The following is a 21458-nucleotide window of genomic DNA, read 5'->3' as shown; positions in this document are numbered from 1 at the left end:
CAATGCAGCCACAATGATAGACACACAATGATGACGGACACAACCATGATGTCGTCGATGGATACAGCTGCAATGACAAATACACCCTTGACGACGGATACAAACTTAACTTCAGTGATGGACACAACAAGGTTGATAGATGCAACGATGGTGATTAACATGATGATGGACTTGGCAATAGACACGACTATAGTGACGACAATGGACACAATGAAGATAAAACTCATGAAGACAATGGCGGTGTCAGACATGGCAACAGATACAATGATGATGATGGATATGGCAACGGTGACAACAACGGACACAACAATGGTGACAGATACGAACTTGACGATGGACACGGACTTGGTGTCGATGATGGACATGACGGTGATGGATACGAACTTGACGAGGGACACAAACTCGGCGTCAATGGACATGATAGTAATGGACACAAACTTGACGACGGACACGAACCCGATGACGGACACAGACTCGATGTCGGTGACGGACACGACGATGACGGATACGAACTTGACGAGGGACATGAACTCGGTGTTAGTGATAGACACGAGGGTAACAGATACGAACTGAATGACGGACACGATGGTGACAGTCACGACAATGATGACGGATACGAACTTGACGAGGGACACGAATTCGGTGTCGGTGATGGACACGAAGGTAACGAATACAAATTCGACGACAGACGCGGACTTGGTGTCGGTGATGGATATGAACTTGATGAGGGATACAAACTTAGTGTCGGTGATGGACACAACGGTAACGGACACGAACTCAACAATGGACACAGACTCGACGTCGCTGATAGACACGACGGTGACAGACACTACAATGGTGACAGACACGAACTCGACAATGGACTCGGTGTCAGTGATGGACACAAACTCGATGATGGACACAAACTTGACGTTGGTGACGGTCATGATAGTGATGGACACAACGGTGATAGACACAGTGATAGTGATGGAAACAAATTCGGCGTCGGTGACGGACATGACTGTGATGAACATGACGGTGACAGACATGACGGTGACGAACATACAACCTCAGCGACATATAAGACCACGATGATGGACATAGCTTCGGTGATAGACATAGAGCCTTGACAACAGGCATAACTTCTATGATGGAAACAACTTTGGCAATTGATGGAACTTCCTCAACGGATTGCGCCTTGGTGACAGGCACAACCTTGGGCACAACTTCGGTGATGGGCACAACTTGATTTGTCCATGTCTTCACATGATTTGTGCAAGTGACCTCTTCATTTTTTTGGTGTTCTTCCCATGTTGGTGTAGTAGAAAGATTTAGCAAATCCACCTAGAGTGGCCCTGTAATCATTCTTTGGTCATCCATTTTCTCCCATTTGTGCAAATGAGGTATTAGTTTTCCTTCACAATGCTTGAAAACATTATTGACCAATCTATATGCTGCTATAGAGGGCATACATTCTAGATTTTGAACAACCCATGACATAGATGTGATGGGTTGGGATATCTCATCTATCTCTTCAATGCACGAAATCATAAGACTCTCCATAGCAACTGAAATCTTAGTATCATGATCTTCCTTGATGGTGACCAAGAAGTGATGAAACATATCACAGACCAAATTTTGCAGTTCAAGATCTAAGAGAAGGTTACTTTGACATTTGCACAATTCTCCAATATTGTAGATCTCCTACCATAAGGGTCACTGCTGAAGTCATTAAGACTTTGAAAGTTGTCAACTATCAATTGCAATATCTCTATCATGGTGTTATCATCATACGGTGCTTTAGGAGCCGAAATTCTCAAGACCTCGCTAAGACATGCTGCAACTACCAAACTTTTATCCTTGTCAGGGTGTCTCAAAAGCTTGGGTTGACTTAAGGCCTTCCTAATCGCCAAGAGGATTCTCTGTATAAATCTTGAAGGTAATTGGTTCACCTGACACAAATAGACTTCCAATATATCTAATGGAAGATCAATACCCTTGCTGAGCTCTTTGCCAATCTTTTGTAGTGCCTTCATCACCACTCTCCATTGCTGTTCGGGCCATAGTGTGATCCAAGTACTGAAATCTCTCAATCATCCCAACAAGCTGGCAAGATCACCAACTCTGATACCACTGTAATATTTTGAACGGTCTTGCTAATGTTCTCGAAAGTTTCAAAGATGCTCCCGAATGGTTTCTGCTCTAATACCATTATAATGTTCCAAACGGTTTCGGTAATGTTCTTGAAAGTTTCGAAGATGCTCCCGAACGGTTTCTGCTCTGATACAACTGTAATGTTCCAAATGGTTTCGGTAATGTTCCTGAAAGTTTCGGAGATGCTCCTGAAAGGTTTCTGCTCTGATACCATTGTAATGACCCAGTTCCCCTCCATATGGAAAAATTGTCGAGAGAACAATGGTGTACGGTCTGCTGGAAAGTTGTTATGGTCTTGACCTCCGGATGCTAGTTGGAAAACAATGCTTTGTAGTTTGCAATATGTGTACGACAATGGATGTATGACAAGAGAGTGATACTGGCACTGTATGGTGACCACAGACAATTGCTACCCAAGCTATGTGGTGTATTTGATGGCCATACGTGAGAGTGAGGGGAGATGTCGTACATGAAAGCAAGGCCGTACGGTATACTTGATAACCGTACGGTAGGATGAATGGGAGAGGTTGTACGAACCCCACTTGGTCGCCGTACGGTGTAAGGAATGCAAATTATAGGGAGATGATGGTGTAGATGACTCACGAAAGGGCAATGGAAGGCTGTATGGTGTATGAAGAGCCGTACAGAATGAAGTTTGCTATCGAGTGGTAGCCGTACGGTGAGTGTGGGGAGGTGTTCAAATTGAATGTACAAATGGCGTGTTAATAGATTCAATGCCCAAAGAAACACATCATTGCAAGAGATTGAATTTGCCCAACACAAAAGAGTAGAATAAATTAATTACAGTGATTCCTTCAATTTGCAATATAATGGTGCTCTAACTTGCCAGATCCGAGCAAAGTATTATAGGCGATGAAATAGGGTGAGGGTTGAATCCCAACGAAACCGGACAAACCAAATAGGGAAGGTCTTTCACTTTCGAAATGGCGAACAACAGAGAACTCCGATAGGAATTCGCAGTACAAGAAGCATAATCCAATTTGCATACCTACAACTACAAACAAGCTATGCTTAAATACCGTCGGGGAAAACCTTTCTAAGGGTGTACAAAGATAGCCGATGGCAAAACTTACCAACGGAAACTAAAATAACAATAGGTCTGAGATATATTAAATCAATTGGAACCACAAATACAAATAATAACTTGGGCCCATATTAATTAATTAAAGTAACTAATTAGAGGTCCTTTTATTATATTATTTAAATTTTGGGACCAATTAATTAACTAATTAAATTAAATTATTACATTCAAATTTGGGAACATGACAGCTTTGGGACCCTGTTGTACAGAGGGTAATACATAGAAGATGTTTTATTTAAAGAAACTAATTCTCCTTTTGCTACCTCATAGCCAAGAAAGTTAAAATTGAGGATTTGATTCAACTTCTTTATAAGCTTGATAAAGTTGAATCAATAACCCCAGATATAGAGACGTTGAGGAGTCGTCCAACTTTCAATCTTCATAATATAAGGAAAAACATCCAACTCAGCTTGTTTGAAGGTCTACAAGGCATAAACAACCATGTGAAAAGTTTTCACCTAATGATCGGAGGTAATTTAACATCCAACTTAGCTTGTTTGAAGGTCTACAAGGCATAAACATTTATGTGAAAGGTATTCACCTAATAATTGGAGGTGATTATTTTCTTTGACTAATGTAGATGAATTTGGATCTATATGAGAGCCATTGTGTATGAGTGATGCAAAATGATGCAAAATCTTAGAAAATTTTTATGGATGAAGAAATGAAAACATTGAAAAAGAGTTATACATGGGATCTTGTACCATTACCTGAAAGACAAATGTTCTAGGATGTAATACCAAAAATTTGACACATATGTGGTGAGTTTGGGATTTGAGTGTTTTAAACATATCATTGTGTTTATTATAAATCTAATGGTGATAATCTCCTATATGTTGCATTGTATGATGATGATATGTTACTCATCAGCAAAGGGAACAACATGATTTCAGAACTGAAGTCTTAGGTTATTGCTAGATTTGAAATGAAAGATGTTGGTGTAGCTAAACACATTATTGGGATGAACATTAAAAGAGATGAAGTGAAAAGAAAACTATGAATAGGCTAGAGTTAGTATGTAAATTTAGTTTAATAGAAGTTAAAGATGTAGGATTTAGACCATTATGTTCTCTTTTTATAATTGGAACAAAGTTATCTACCACAAATTGTTCTACATCCCCATCAAATATGGAAGAGATGAGTAGACTACCTAAACTAGAGTGTAGCTTGACTAGGCATTGACCAACAAGTGGGAATTCTTTCTAGATATATGTCTAATCCCAGTAGAGTTCACTGAGTTGTATTTAAAAGAGAATTTAGGCATTTTAAGGGTACAATATAGTATTCATTTTCTGATCATGGTGATTTGATAGGAGACAATATTTGCCTTCATTTTCATGGTTGTATGAACTAGGAAGATGATATTAATAATAGAAGCCCCACCAACTCATGTATTTACTTCATTTGGTGCTGTTATTAGCTGGATGAGTAAGTGACGATTTATGTATGCTTTTCCATTCCCAGAGTTGAGTGTATGACACCTTCTCATGATTGTAAAAAAGTAATTTGTATTAAGCAATTATTGTTTAGATATTGAAAAGAAATAAGATACACAAATAGTTTCTTGTGATGGTTAGAGTGGAATATGCCTTGCTAAGAACTCAACATTTCATGCCAAAATCAAACACATTGATGTTCAGTATCATTTCATCAAAGATATGGCCAATAACAGTAAGGTGGACTTAGTTAATGTAGATGCTTTGATGAATGTTGTAGATTCCTTAACTAAGGACTCAACATTTCATGCCAAAACCAAACACATTGATGTTCAGTATCATTTCATCAAAGATATGGCCAATAACAGTAAGGTGGACTTAGTTAAGGTAGATGCTTTGATGAACTTCGTAGATTCCTTAACTAAGGCCGTGAATACAGAGATAGATGGTGTTTAGAGTCAACTGGTCTCGTGGCCCTAAAAATTAAATTGTGGTGTAGATAGTCTCTTTTTCTTGCTAGGTTTTTGACAAGTGGGAAACTATTAGAAAATTGATGTCTCAAACTTGCATTTACATAAGGTTACTATTTTTAGTATATTTACATTTGAGCACAAATTGGTCTGCAATTTTCTCCAAAGCTACGAATTGGATTAAAAATAATGTTGGTAAACTCTTATTGCAAGATCATGTCTATATTTGAAGATATTAAAGTTTTAATTTTTAAAAGCTATGAATGAAATTTTCAAAGTCAATTTTGAAGGCCTTAGAGGCTTAGAAATTGCTCAAAAGTGATCATAATCAACATAGAAAGTAAGAGCTTGATAGAGTACTTCACAAGCTTTTTGGTGCCTTAATAAAAAACCAAAATAAAAAATTATGGCCCCCAAAAGTTGGAAGTTGGATCTCCTAAAATGAAAAATATAAAAAATGAGTTGTAAAAGGGAGTTACACGTGTTGGTGTGTGTTTTGACACATTGCAGGGCATCTTGTATTGGAGATAAGTTGGATGCCACTTTTTGGGTGGTTTTAGCTTATGGTTTGATAATATTGTTTGACAATTTAATGCATTGCATCTTACACTTATACATATTAGGTGCATGAGATGGAGGTTTTGTGTTAAGAGTTTCATAACTGACGAGTTACCTTTGGATCTGAAATTGGTGATACTACTATGAGAAGTTTTCTTTGCAAATATATTTTTAGGGTTAATGGCACTCAATTTTGCAAGTTTTTGGACTAAAATTGTGACACAGTTGCTGGCACATTTTCAGTGCAAGTACTTATGAGTCTGGTGAGTTCTCACCACATTTTTTTGAACGATATCCTCTTTGAACAAACCGTACAAGGAAGCTGCTGCTAAAGTACTTGTGTAATTGGCTTGAATGTCATTGTAAGCTTCACACTCTTATTTTTTCAGATTTAACTACCCCTTTTGTGCAAAAGACAAACTCTCTTCTCCCCTTCTTTTGGCCTCTTCCATCTTCCATCTTGCATCTTGCAACTACCTATTTCAGACTAAAAATGATGTACATTAGTCCTTAATTGAGCTGTGAGAGTTTTTACTCTCTAAGGAATATATGTCCCTATATAGGTGATTTGCTTATGATCATAAGTGGGTCTAAGTTCATCAAAGTAAAATTTCCACTTTCTTCCTATTGCTCTTTTTCGCATAGTCTTGTAGAATTCATCTATAACAAAAGTCTTTATATTTTTTGTTATTAGGACATGCTTTTAAGTTTATGTTCTATTTGCTCATTCACGCGATCTTTAATTCCATTTAGGACTTCTTTTCTTTATTCTAAACTTTTTTGATAGTTCCTTTCTTTTTAATTTATGTGCAATGTCAAGATAGTTGCTTTTTAGGGATTGTGTTATACTTATTTCAACTGTCATAGAGGGAGATATGTCCGGCCAACAAAATTCTAAAATCTTTGTAAGTGGGTACAAGAAATAATGATTCTTGACTTTGATATTAAAGAGTTCTTAAATAGAGAACATTAATAAAAGCTGATTTATAATTCATTGCCAGTAATATATTATTAATGATTGATGTGTGAGACTTCATTTTATCTTTGCAGAGAGTTGAAATGATTTGTTTTTGTCCATTTTGTCCCTCTTATTGCTTTGTTGAAATTGTGCAGTACATGTTTTGGATTTGTTGTCGTCTATGCTTTGTCTCATTAAAGGTTTTAAAGATATTACTTAACATGAGAAATCTAGGTGAATTTGCATTTTATCTTTAACAACTTTGCAGAGAGTAAGACTTCAACAGTTCACACCCATGTGCAGATTTTTTAGTTATAGCTACATGGCTGGAGAAAGACAAAGACAAGAAGATACTGGAAGTGACCACGATAGACCTAGGGAAAGGTCATTTATGAAGCAGTTTTCTCCGGCTGCGCAAGCAGAAATGATGCGAGCAGCAGAAAAGGATGATCTCTATGCATCTTATGTTTATAATGCTTGCCATGATGCATTTCGCCATCTATTTGGTTTGTTCCACATATCTACGTCATAGTGCTCATGTTACCATCCTTTGATGATTGCATTGTGTGCATGATGGGTTGGGTTTTGTTTTGATCTTATAGTGTATTGATCATCACAGGCTCAAAGAAGAATTAGTTGTTATCTCATGGTTTCCATTGTCTGTTTGTTAGTAACTTTAACTTCCTTTGCAGGCACAAGGCTTGCTGTGGCCTACCAGAATGAGGTTAGTGCAATTTTTAAGCAGCTATTGTTTTTGAATTTTTAATCTCTGCTCGAAGATGGTGAATACTTTTCAAACTATACAGTTCGATCCCAATAAATCATCACATAACTCCATACTTTGAAAACACCAATCAAATGAAATACTTTTGTACTTTCACACTTATTTCAAAAACTGATTGTTATTAACTTATTTGCCATCATGAATTTTTTTTGATTTGATATAGACTTCACTTTTGTTAGATGATATTCAGCTACAAAGTAAGTGCTGCAGTGAGCTGCTCTATAGGCTTCAATGGCTTCAAACTGCATGGTTGAACACAACAAATCATCACATAGTTTGACACACACTGAAAATATCAGTCATGAAATGTGAATGAGCTAGGGAGCTCTAGAAAGAATGTCCTGTAAGCATACCACTTGCCGAAGGTAGCAAGCTAAGTGGGCTTGATTGTTGGGAAACTTCTGGGTTAAATGTGCCTGAGATAGAGCATTTTTTCTGATTTGTATTATGATGCTTGACAGTTGTAATTATAATTATTTTTATATCATTTGGGATACAGATTTATAAAATAAAATCTAAAATACTCTCTCACTATATATATACTACCAATAGAAGGGATTATGTCTGGTTTAGTGGCCTGGGTTGGATGTATATTTTTTCACTTCAGGTTCTGTGTCAATTTCTTTTCCTGTTTCTTGTTTATTGTTTCAAACTACATCCCATTTCATGCTATTGGGATTAGTCTTCTTTCTGTAGAAGAGGTTCATCTTTTTAATACCCATATATAAGGGTTTTCCTAGATTCGTATCATGATGGTTTTGAGTTGTAATTATTACTATCTTTATATGATTTCGGCTATGGATCTATAAAAGAAAGTCTAACATACTCTCTCACTATATTATATACACTACCAATACCAGGGTTGATGTCTGGTTTAGTGGCCTGGGTTGGGATAAACTCTTGAAGTTCTCCTTAAGCGTCCTATTGATTGTTGAATTGAATAGACAGTAGTTAAATTGAATACTTCCTAATTTGTTTCCAATGATTGTGTTTTTTTGCAGATAAAACTTGCAGGACAGATGCTTTATTATTTGCTCACAACAGGATCAGGTCTACAAACATTGGGAGAAGAATATTGTGATTTGTGCCAGGTCAGTAGGTGCTGTTTTATATTATTTTCATCTTCCGAGTCAGTCTCACCCACCTTTTTTGCACTAATCTTCTGTATACACCTCATTGTGTAAACAAATAATGGCAAGAAACTCCCATTTTCACATGGATTAACAATGGAGGAATCTAATTAAAAAAATGTGACCTTGAATCTTTTTGGGCTAATGTTCTGAATAACGGAATGTGAATGTCGTAGGTAAAATTGTGTATTAGCTGACGGGTCCCTTCAAGAAGGTTCTTTTATGTAGCCGACGGACCCCTTCGGGAAGGTTCTTCAGAGAGTATTAATACACCCTCTTGGGTCATTGTAAAGTGTCTAATAATCTATATGTAATCTTTTGGCATATGCGAATAATAGGAGGAGTTCTGCTGTTTCTGTCTATTGCCTGTATGCGTTGATTTCTTTACCCAGTACGGTAAAGAACATACAAGAGGAGAGCACATGCAAATGCAGAACAACAAGACGGACCATGGGGATTGCTGCCAAAACTTATTCTATATGCTCTTCCTTAGCATAAGTTAAAAAGAATATGAACGATAAAGATGTCTGTTGGCTGAGTAATGCCAAGCACATGAAAATTGCTTCAAATCTGCATGCAAATTCATGGAATTAGTGACTTTCTAGACAATAGTTGGTTGTGACACTGTAAAGCTAGGTTTGGACTGTTTAGGAAATATGAGAAATCTTTGCTAGCCCAACTGCTTACATTATCAAGTGAGAAATCTAATTTTGAATCCTAAAACACAGCTGGTGTAATTTATTTGTTCTATGGTGTAACAAGATGAAGTTCTGAAAAAAACAAAAAGCAGAAAAGAAAAAGACCATCTCTGTTCTTCTAGCTTGCATGCTGTTGCCAAGGCTCCAGTTATGTGAAGTCCAGCTTCATCTAACTTACATGCAGTTAGTAGACTTCAATGAACCATGCCAAGTTTACATACAATGATGTAGACAATTACAAGGGGGACTGTCATTTTTTCCTTCTTGTTGGGAGGAAGATTTCCCTCAACTTTAATGTGCGACTAGGAAACTTCTGCACAAAGTTAATGTAGAGAACCATATTACTTGTGTTTATAAAGGTGCCTTTGAAGGAGGTTAGCTAATATTGCCAAATAACAGTATTTAAAAATTGAGAATGGTGGCCTCATGATGAGTGATGGAATGGCTCATTCAATTTGCTGGTTTATGTTAAGAATAGGTTGGATGCTCAATTAAGCTAGAAGATAAAAGGCATTAGGTGCAACTACAAGGAGAGTAGAGCAAGGCAAAAATCTGCTGCAAATGCTTATCGTAAAACCTTTCTTTGTTCAAGTGAGGCCAAACATAATCACCAATCTTAAATGAATGAGGTGTTTACTGCCGAACAATGACATTGCCTATTAATATTTAATAAACAGAATAGAACAAACTATATGAAGAAATTGTAGATTTGATATTAGTGAATCTTTGTTCACTAGGGGTAGTGCTTGTAAATGTAGAATAGGGAGGATTTGTCAAAATTAGGCTAGCATCCTAGACTATGAGAAGCATATATGAAGTGCCTAGTTGTTGCCAAATAGATAAGATAAATTTACTAATGTCTAACAAAAGACCACAAGCATGTCTAAGGGATTGAAAGGTGTAAAACAAGGCTGTAGGCAACACTGGGACCGCCAAACAGTGTTCACGGAAGAATAAAGACAAGAAAACCACAGACAAAAAGAGAATTCTAAGAACTTATAGACAAGAAGTAATCCAAAATAGAAGGGTATGGTTTGGGGCAAGGGTGAGCCAAGGAGCTGCTAGAGGTAGGGTGATGTTGTCGAGTGTACCCTTTGTGAGGTCTTATGGATCTGGTGTGGTCTGAAGAGTGATTAAGTGACCTCTTTGCCCCTTGGGCCAAGGGCTGAAGAGAGAAGGAAGTGATAAGCTGGTCAAGTTTGTGTCAAAGGGAATTGAAGCTCAAGAGTGTGATCACAAAGCCGTAAGGCCTCTTGGAGATAAAGGAAAAGACACCATTGATCTGTGCGCTTGGAGAAAGAAAATAGGCTCCTTAATCTTTGCATAGGCAAGAACCTCTTGATCTTGTAGTAGAGGGCACCGAAACACTATGGGTCTCAAACTCCATCTCCCCAAGAGGGCAGAGGTGAAAAATCCTATCCTCTCTGGTAATCGAATGGTTCGTCTGAATACGAAGTCAATGGGAGCTGACTCTAAAAGACCCCAAGGAGATGTGTAGGCTGTGAGTCCAACAAAATGAGAGATATCAAGGGTGAATAATGCTCCCTTCTTGAATATCTAAGTAGTGCTCCGTGTAGAAAGTCATCCTCAGGTGGAGCCCCCCTGGAGGATTACTCCAAGTCCCAGCAATACACTATCTATAGATGTTGGTCCTAACATGCTCATTCTACTCTTGTTGAAAGGGAAGGAGGCGAGCATGAGCATCCAAGGAGAAATGAAAGGGGGGAAGGTGGTTTATTGCAATCCCAACCAACCCATAAGAGAAGAGACCTGGGCGTACTATTAGTGAGCCTTGCGAATAGGATTGGACCTTGCAATTGACACAGAAGAGCAATAGGCCATGTAAGAATACCTGTGATGACCCTCAAAGGAGTTTGCGAAACCCCGAAGCCAATGGAGAAACTAGACCAAATTAAAGATAGTCTCGAGTGTGAAAGGATGAGCATCAAACTCGATTGGGGTGACACTATGGGGGTGGACCAATGACATCTGATGTTATGCCGAAGGAGAGTCTGGACTCTCTCAACTGACGCCCAGTTGCACTTGAGGAGAGAGGCCCCCCAGATTATAGACCCATAAAAGACCGTGAACTTGACCAAGGAGCCCAAGAGGGACGTCTTGGTTGTGGTATCTTGGAAGTGGTGTTTGAAGCACTATCTCTCGAGCATAGCAAGGGAGCTAAGCCCTTTATTAACATGGGGCTACATGGTAGGTCTCAAATTGAACCAAGGTCTAGAGAACTTTACCCCTTAGTATGTATTGGAAGAAATCTCAATCTCAATACCCTAAAATTAGAAATAGAAATGTGAGGTCTTCAAATAATTGAAGACCATGACCCAAGTCTTATCTAGGTTCACAATAAGCTTTCGCAAATCACAAAAGGAGGCCAACCATCAAGAAGCTGTTGGAGCCCCTTTGAAGAAGAAGCCAAAAGATCCATGTCATTGATAAAGAGCAAGATGGAAATTAAAACCTGGTGTAATAGAATCCATCATTAGGGAGTGAGAAGTCTCGGAGGAAAGACTCAAGCTCATCAATGGAGATATTGAAGAGAGTAGGGGAGAGAGGGCAACCTTTCTTAACCCCGATAGTTCTCTAAATAGGATTTGGAAAGCCCTGTAGAGTCCTAAACTTGCCCACCACACTCTCATATAACCTCATGATACTTATCTGAAGAGTCTTGGAAATCCCAATGTCTCTAAACCTTTTGAGGAGAGCCGTCCATGGAGCAACATCAAAGGCTTTGTGAATGTCATGTCCCTATTTTGGAGGCAATTTGATTTAATTAATTGAATTAATTAAGTTGTCCAAAATAATGAATATTTTATGAGGATGACTAATTAATTATTTTAATTAAATAAATAAGTGGTATTAAGTTAATTATTTATAAAGTTATCAAATAAATAAATATTAAAAGGTAACTTTATATTTAATTAATTTAATAAAGTGACTTGAATTATAAAATATTTTATAAAGTCACTTAATAGATAAAACAAAGTAATGTTCTAGAAGCTTCTGGAGAAAGTGGAGGAAAAAGAATAAATAGGCACCCCGGGCTTCATTCTAATCATCCAGATTTGTTGTTGTTGATGTTGATGTTTGTTGATGTGCATTGTGGAGCCTAGGGTTTCTGCAATACTCACAACTAGCCATTGAGAACGAAAACTCTCAATTGGTACGCAATTTTGAGAGTGTGAAATATCACTTGAATTATTGCAGCTGGGAGGAAGATACTTCAGTCTTCTATTTGTGCTACATTGAGAAAAAATATTTGTGGCCATTGAGAACGAAAACTCTCAATTGGTACGCAATTATGAGGGTGTGAAATATCACTTGAATTATTGCAGCTGGGAGGAAGATACTTCAGTCTTCTATTTGTGCTACATTGAGAAAAAATATTTGAGTACAAAAAGCAGGCCGAAAAAGTAGTTCGAAAAAGCAGGCCGAAAAAGCAGTTCGAAAAAGCAAGCCGAAAAAGCAGTTCGAAAAAAGCAGGCCGAAAGAGCAGTCCGAAAAAAGCAGGCCGAAAAAGCAGAACCGAAAAAGCAGGCCGAAAAAGCAGGTCCGGAAAAGCAATCCAAAAAAAAGCAATCCGAAAAAGCAAATTCGAAAAAGCAAAGAAAATTATTACAGCCATCTAAAATTAGGGGCGGCAGCTAGAGAGGCACGACTTGGGCACTTGAGGAGGTTTTTTTTGGTTCAGTGGTATTGCAATTCATCTATTTTCTAAGGCAACTTCATATGCCAGGTCTGATGTGTATTTTCATAGTTGCCTTTCACTATAGAGTGCTGTTGTAATTGTCATTTCGTATCAGACCTATCATTCATTAATAGATATATCATTCATTTTTACATTCCTCCCAATGGTATGAGCAATCCATGGCTTTAGTTGTATTTAATCATGCATGTGATTAGCGTACTGCTGTAGGGGAGTATTGAAGTTAGATATTTAGTGTTGCATTAGTTTTCATTGGCAGCTGTAGGTGCATATTACTTTACCAGCAATCATCATATTTTGATATCTTTGTAAATGCCAAGAGTCTTGGCTAACTTAGTATGAATATTGTATTGGATACTCATTCTCAATTAAGGAGATACAATTGCTGATCATTAATAGTTGTCTTTGAGCGTTAATATATCATTTTTTATCAGCTAATTAGCTTGCATACCAATTGTTTGTTAAAACACCAGTTGGCTGTAGGTGATCATTTTCATGATTAGAACTCATATATACATTCACTATTGCCAAAATTAGTTGCATATTTATGTTAGGTCATTGATTAGACAATTTGGAGTCTTTTGTAAGCATTCTCTTTGAGACAAATCCAAACAAGAATCACTGTAGCAATCTGAAAAGTTATATCAGTCAGATGACCCTTGCTTGCAAAGTGTTTGATGAAATGTCAAACAACTGAAGTATAAAGATTTTTGGTGTTTGGAGAAGTTATAACCTATTGGGGTTATTACAGTGGTATCAGAGCTATTGACCTGCCATCCTGTTGGGTAGATTGGACATTGAATCAGTTAGTTAATCATGTTTACTTCAAGTACCCAGAAGCAATGGGACAAGGATATGAAGAAGCTTAAACAAAATTTGAAAAGGTTGGATGAAAGTCAAAAAAGGATGAATGAATTGATGGTTTCCATGTTTAAGAGGACTACATCACAGAACAAAGACAAAGAGGAACAAGAGGTCTCTACAAGTGAGGTATCTAGAAACCTCTACAAGGAGTTTGCAGCAGTTGGTGACCAGCATATAGCCGAATCTAGGGAGGACAAAAATCAGACTAGCTTGGAGGAAGATGTTGGGCACACAATACTTCAGAAGGTAGTGGGAATGGATATTACGCAGATTGATAGTAACGGTCAACTTGATACTCAAGTTGAGACAATTGTATACAGGTCGTCAGAGGGTGATGTCACAGGTACTCAGGATGGTTTAGTTCCAACAGGTAGTGACTACAACGTAGTGGGTTCAGATGATGATTATGAGGATGTTGTTGTGCATGATGGTGAGATACTTGGTAGAGATGAGCAGACATTGAGCATTCATGACTTTGCTGAGAGAGAGTACCAGGCACAGATAGATGCTTCGTCACATGAGGTTGAGTCTGGTAGTACTTCACATGATTTGTCCAGCCAGCTGAAGGTGAGCGAAGACAGTATTGTGACTTCATTATCTCATCATGACAAGATGCGGGATATGATAGAGGATCACATTCGGATGATTCAGTTACAGGGTAGACATAAGGGAGTTCAGGCAAAGTCTTCTTGTGTTGACTTACAGGTGATTAGGGAAGGAATGGGAACGATGAAGTTGAGTTATTTACATCTTCTATTAGATCGTGACCATCTTGTTAGCCTTGTCGGAGACTATTCAGATGCCTTGAGGAGAAAGGAGGAGGAAGTTGACAGGCTTTCTCGCGAGCTTGAGGACATTCAAGCTTCTTGGATGAATACTCCATTGGCATTACAGGACTGAGAGAGACATGGGAATGAGCATGGCATGGAGCTGAGCTTAGTTTCATTTTGCACTTCTGATACTCAGTTTTCTGCGATAGGCGGATCATATGTGGTCGTTGATAATGTTGCGAGTTCATCTTGCATTCACATCCAGGATATAAGGACAATGTCAGACAGGTATGTGGAGTTAGTTGGTATTGGTCATATTACTCAGGTGAGGAGTTTGCTTGAGTTACCAGCTGATTCTAGTTTACGGATATATACTTGAGATTGTTATATTGGCGTTTTGGATTCAGTTGATTGGAGATCTTTAACACTTTTTGGTAGCAGTGATTGTTTGGGTGCTATCATGGATTTGATTAGCAGATTGCACGGTATTGTTTTTTCTTGTGCCAACAACTTGTCCGATGTTGGTATTAGTTTTTATACACCGGTGTTGGGCTTTGTTCATATATCCTGTCGACCATTCTTGGTGGAATGTGTTGATGATCTTTCATATTTGGCAGTGTGTACAGATGAGTCCCAGGTTCATATTGGCATTGATGACATCCAAGAGGATGCAGTGGGTAGTTTTGAAGATTTAGCTTCCTTGGCAGTTTCTTTTGGTACAGAGGAGTTGGACAGCAGTGCTACAGTTTTTGATACTCCGTATGTTGATATAAGCTTTGGAGTTGATTCGCAGGATATGGTTGGTAATACTCTAGAGACCAGTAACTTTGAGGATACTCCCTTAGACAGTATGTCAGAGGAGGTTTGTAGGAGACAGTCGAGCCAGTGCTATCATGTGTCTAGTCAGTTGAGAGTTAGTGAGCGAGACATTGCTATCGCTTGCCAGCATTTCGATGCTGCTCGTCAGTTGTTAGCAATTTATGGATGGGGTTCTCCTACTAGTGATGAGCAGGGAGGCAGTTATTTTTCCTTGACAGAGATCCACTCTTTATGGGAGGTTATTCGGATTCTAAGACAGAATTATATGCAGCTGGTAGTCGATAGAGGTTATCTTATGGAGTGGGGGAGTACAACATACGATGCATTATTGGCCAAGGAAGATGAGGTGAGTGAGCTTACTCAGAAGCTCGAGGTGACTTCTGAGATTCTTGAGAGTACACAATTGGCTTCCGAGGAGTCACAGTTTTATTTGGCTAAGGTGACCATGGAGTTAGAGCGATTGCAGTCTTTACCAGATTCTGTACAGTCACAAGCTGTGGTGTCTGGTGATTCGAGGATGTCCATGGTCGAAATTTTCAGAGACAGTGGAGATGGGGATGCATCCATCCTTGATACTAACATTGGCATATCAAGTTCGTTCCCACTAGAGTCAGGTTTAGTTGAGTTGGGTGCTGCAGCAGATTGTTGTATGCCGGACATGGTGGTGGCCTCTAGTACTGATGGCATGGAGACTAGAGATGTTGTATCAAAGATCATGTGTGATATTGGTGAGCCGACAGTGGGCATGGTTCCTGCTAGTAATACTACTCCCTTGGTGATGTCTTCAGAGGTAGTAGTCAGTTCCAACATGGTTAATGATCGATTGCAGTTAGTTTCATCTGGATTGCAGTCTGAGCCACTGACTGAGATTGGCGCATTCTATCGGCATTACACTGTGAGTTTGACGCCTCGGGATGAGAGTTGTGATAGGCACGACATGGCGATCGGTTCTTTGGTTTATAGCTTGATAATACATGACTTAGAGCAGGAGTTTGGGAGTGATGCTTCAGCGGTTGTTGTTATTGATTCTACCCCTTTGGCTATGACATCTCCTGACTTAGCTGGGGATCAGTCACAGTGGGTTGTATCACTCGTTCATGGTGAGCTGTTGACTGGGGTTGGTTCTTTTTATCAACATTATACTGCAGGGTATGTACATTAGTTAGCATTTGATCCTTGTGTTGAGGAGTTGATGGCAGACAAATTTGGTTTGGGTTCCATTTCTTGCTGTTTATCTTGTTATGTCTTTTCACCATCAGCAGTGCATGGGAGTTATGGCTATGAGACAGTGGCCGGTGATCTGCAGAGTTGTGTTGACTGCAGGAGTTGTTTAGTGTGTGGATTCTCCATACTTGGTACAGTTTCATTCAGGAGTGTTCACCATTGTTGCAGAGTTGGATTGTACATTCCATATAGGCAAGTGGGATGCATTGATGGTATTTACTGTGTTGGCAGTTGTGATTTTGGAGTTTGGTTGAGCTGTAATTGTCAGTTTGATTATGGATTCCTCTTGGTTATATTGCAGAGGATAGTACAGGAGCCTGTGTTGATTGATAGCAGTATAGTACATGACTACATTTGGGATCCAGGTGGATTGATTGGTTTATTGTTCAGCTATTGCTTGGGGACAAGCAATTTCAGGAAGGGCGGACTGTCATGTCCCTATTTTGGAGGCAATTTGATTTAATTAATTGAATTAATTAGGTTGTCCAAAATAATGAATATTTTATGAGGATGACTAATTAATTATTTTCATTAAATAAATAAGTGGTATTAAGTTAATTATTTATAAAGTTATCAAATAAATAAATATTAAAAGGTAACTTTATATTTAATTAATTTAATAAAGTGACTTGAATTATAAAATATTTTATAAAGTCATTTAATAGATAAAACAAAATAATGTTCTAGAAGCTTCTAGAGAAAGTGGAGGAAAAAGAATAAATAGGCACCCCGGGCTTCATTCTAATCATCCAGATTTGTTGTTGTTGATGTTGATGTTTGTTGATGTGCATTGTTTAGCCTAAGGTTTTTGCAATAGTCACAACTAGCCATTGAGAACGAAAACTCTCAATTGGTACGCAATTTTGAGGGTGTGAAATATCACTTGAATTATTACAGCTCGGAGGAAGATACTTCAGTCTTCTATTTGTGCTACATTGAGAAAAAATATTTGTGGCCATTGAGAACGAAACCTCTCAATTGGTACGCAATTTTGAGGGTGTGAAATATCACTTGAATTATTGCAGTTGGGAGGAAGATACTTCAGTCTTCTATTTGTGCTACATTGAGGAAAAATATTTGAGTACAAAAAGTAGGCCGAAAAAGCAGATCGAAAAAGCAGGCTGAAAAAGCAGTTCGAAAAAGTAGGCCGAAAAAGCAGTTCGAAAAAGCAGGCCGAAAGAGCAGTGCGAAAAAAGCAGGCCGAAAAAGCAGAACCGAAAAAGCAGGCCGAAAAAGCAGGTCCGGGAAAGCAATCCAAAAAAAAGCAATCCGGAAAAGCAAATTCGAAAAAGCAAAGAAAATTATTACAGCCATCTACAATCAGGGGCGGCAGCTAGAGAGGCACGACTCGGGCACTTGAGGAGGTTATTTTTCTGTTCAGTGGTATTGCAATTCATCTATTTTCTAAGGCAACTTCATATGCCAGTTCTGATGTGTATTTTCATAGTTGCCTTTCACTATAGAGTGCTGTTGTAATTGTCATTTCGTATCGAACCTATCATTCATTAATAGATATATCATTCATTTTTACATTCCTCCCAATGGTATGAGCAATCCATGGCTTTAGTTGTATTTAATCATGCATGTGATTAGCGTATGGCTGTAGGGGAGTATTGAAGTTAGATATTTAGTGTTGCATTAGTTTTCATTGGCAGCTGTAGGTGCATATTACTTTACCAACAATCATCATATTTTGATATCTTTGTAAATGCCAAGAGTCTTGGCTAACTTAGTATGAATATTGTATTGGATACTCATTCTCAATTAAGGAGATACAATTGCTGATCATTAATAGTTGTCTTTGAGCGTTAATATATCATTTTTTATCAGCTAGTTAGCTTGCATACCAATTGTTTGTTAAAATACCAGTTGGCTGTAGGTGATCATTTTCATGATTAGAACTCATATATGCATTCAGTATTGCCAAATTAGTTGCATATTTATGTTAGGTTATTGATTAGACAATTTGGAGTCTTTTGTAAGCATTCTCTTTGAGGCAAATCCAAACAAGAATCACTGTAGCAATTTGAAAAGTTATATCAGTCAGATGACCCTTGCTTGCAAAGTGTTTGATGAAATGTCAAACAACTGAAGTATAAAGATTTTTGGTGTTTGGAGAAGTTATAACCTATTGGGGTTATTATAGTGAAAGTCCACAAAACAAAAATATACTTTTTTCGAGCGATGTTGAGCCTCCTCAATGAACATAGACATCAACAACTACTTATGACCAAACCCAGATAACTGAGTCACATTTTTTCCCAAGTGAGTTGACCTAGGCATCTACGATTGAAAATAGATTTGGATGAACTCCATGCGGTATTCTCCCGCAAGCAACTTTTGAATTTACAAAAATGCTCATATGACCAACGGAGAGAGTGTGATGTCTAGTCCCACCACACTGCCGTATGAAGACTAAGATTCAGATGTTTGAAGTTGAATACTTATAGTAGAACAATCCACCATGTAGTAGAACAAATAGTGTCCTGTTGGCCTACCGCGATGGAACTCCTTGCACACTTCCATACAGTGCACAACATTTGAAGCTTTAATTCGAATAAGCCCAAAAAACCTTAGTCCAAGTCTTTTGTTTTTAGGACTTCTAGGTCTTTTTGTTTTGGGTAGCCCGACTGTATAGCCCAATGGAGTAGATATAAGTACTTGGAGGCTTGTATTCTACATTTCTTATTGTTTCTAAGAACAAGAGAGTTATGTTCCCTAGTGAGAGCTTGTTCTTGTCTTCAATTTTGACATCACAACATTGGGGCAACCCTATGCAATTTTCTCATGGATTTGTAGGTGTATCATCTATGTTTTCAATGTATTGATATGGTTTTGTAAAGGCAATTCACCATCCTTGAATTGTGCTTTATTTAGCATTATTCATGGATCGTTTTTGAGGGCTTCCATTAAGTTAATCTCCTTATTACTTGTCATGACGATTTTTTCTTCTCTAATTGCAAGCACATGATTTTTGGCAACCTTCAAGTCTTTTCTTTGTTTTCCTTGTTTTTGCATTTGGTTTTTAGTCTTGTTTTTGCTCTAGGATTATAGCCCTTGAAATTTGGCTTGTTTCAAGCTATCTTAGGTATCAAATGGAGTTGTCTAGTTATTAAGGATTTAAGCATACGACAGGTGGGGTTTTCTAGCCTAATTGCATGACCTTATAAAAAATCCCTCAAAAGTGGGCTTTTATTGACAATTGCACAAAAAAATGTTATTAATATGTAAAGTGGGCTTAAACCCCATTTTCAAATTTCACATCATTATGAGAATTTTGGAATATAGTTTTCAGTGATATAGTAATGTTGTGGTGGGTTTCTCCAGTCCTTTTGCATATTTCATCTTCAAAACTATATCTACATGTCAATAAATACTTTTTATGCTGTTAAGTGGGGTTTTTACGCAAATCATATTTAAAACACCATTATCAATATATTTTAAGTCCCAATTCATAAGGTGGGGTATTTAAATGCAAATATATATGTTGAGTTTGAAATATATGCAAAGTAATTTCAAAAGTGCTTCATTATACACTTTATTAACATATGTAAAATCAAATTCATGTGTAAATGGTCCTCAAAAGTGCACTTGCATATGTAAGTGGCTTTCAAAAGCACATCATTATGGATTTTATTCTGGATGCCTCCATGGTGGCGATTTTACATCAAAATACCTTAGTTACTAGTTCGGGTTCGGTTTGAAATATGGGTTCGAAGAACAGGTTTGCTGGTACGGCAAAATTTTGGAAAGGGTTTTGGGTTCATTTGGGTTTGTCTGTACAAAAAACAAGTAAAAATTATAAAAACTATATATATACATATTTATGAAGCCTAGAATATCATAAAATCATATGGTGTAAACTAAGTTAATCATTTAAACAACAAAAACACCATAGGCATAAACTTTAAACACGTAAGTTGTAATCATAGCCTCATGAATAAAGATCATACCATCATATATTTCAGTTTTGAAGTTCAACATCAGAGATTCAAAACATTAAAACTTAAAAGTAAATCATTATCTATGAATCATAACAGCAAGATCAAGTATCATTGTTTCACCTTCAAGTCAAGTAATCATAATGTATAAAATTTTAATATTCATCTTTTTGTTCTTTTTCTAGTCCTTCTGCATTAGTTGACTCAACAATAGAGTTAAGACTAATGGGATCAGCACCAACAACAATAGTATGGGCATCAAAATCTTGAAAGTCTTCAATTGTAAGCCGAGAAGCAGAAATATCCAAGACTGCCAACTCTGCATCCACATCCCACCTCTTTGTCTCCCCTTCTTTGTATTCTTTAGTCTAATGCGAGAGGAGACGCGAGTTGTAATGCACATACAAGAAGTTTTCACTCTTTTTAATTGTAACCTATTGCGCTTCACTGAATGGATGAAAGAATATGTGCTCCAATTTCTCTCTGAAGCAGATGAATTGGCAATCTATGAAGACATGACATGTAAACAATTAAAATAAAATTTAAATTATGTAACTTGAATCTTAGAATTTCTAACAATGTTTTTAGACAAAGGAAACTAATAACATTTTTTTAAAAATTAAACTTACTTGTGATATCACTTTGATTGCAAGGGGCTGCAACCTTTGAAATCTTTGGTGATGGAGGTGCCTCCAACTATGAGCATCCTTCCTAAACCGATGACGAAAAGCATCATTACTTAAATACTTTGCTTCCACAAACTGTATGAACTCATCCGTAATCAATTCTCACACTTCATCATTAGGAAAGAGTCTGTCAAATGCTGTCATGTATCCATCAGACACTTCTATGT

The 21458-nt window shown here is 37.6% G+C and overlaps 1 protein-coding gene across 4 annotated transcripts in view; it reads left to right on the top strand.

The window, feature by feature from the left end:
• PEX10 (peroxin 10) overlaps window positions 1–21458 on the top strand; it is a 219455-nt gene that overhangs the window by 40278 nt on the left and 157719 nt on the right. For 2 of the 4 annotated variants that reach the window (XM_089792307.1, XM_089792308.1), the window contains exons 2-4: window positions 6961–7163; window positions 7350–7381; window positions 8443–8532. In XM_089792307.1, the coding sequence (XP_089648433.1) occupies window positions 6980–7163; window positions 7350–7381; window positions 8443–8532 (306 nt within the window). In that variant the 5' untranslated portion in view covers window positions 6961–6979. The remainder of the gene's footprint in view (window positions 1–6960; window positions 7164–7349; window positions 7382–8442; window positions 8533–21458) is intronic. The other 2 variants (XM_089792310.1, XM_089792309.1) reach the window with 1 other exon arrangement.

The sequence above is a fragment of the Cupressus sempervirens genome, chromosome 7 (assembly GCF_028749045.1).
Source record: "Cupressus sempervirens isolate cs-2001-9-10 chromosome 7, ASM2874904v1, whole genome shotgun sequence".
In the NCBI taxonomy this organism is placed as follows: Eukaryota; Viridiplantae; Streptophyta; class Pinopsida; order Cupressales; family Cupressaceae; genus Cupressus; species Cupressus sempervirens.
The sequence above is the reverse complement of the archived record's forward strand: the minus strand, read 5'-3'. Positions and strand labels throughout refer to the sequence as shown.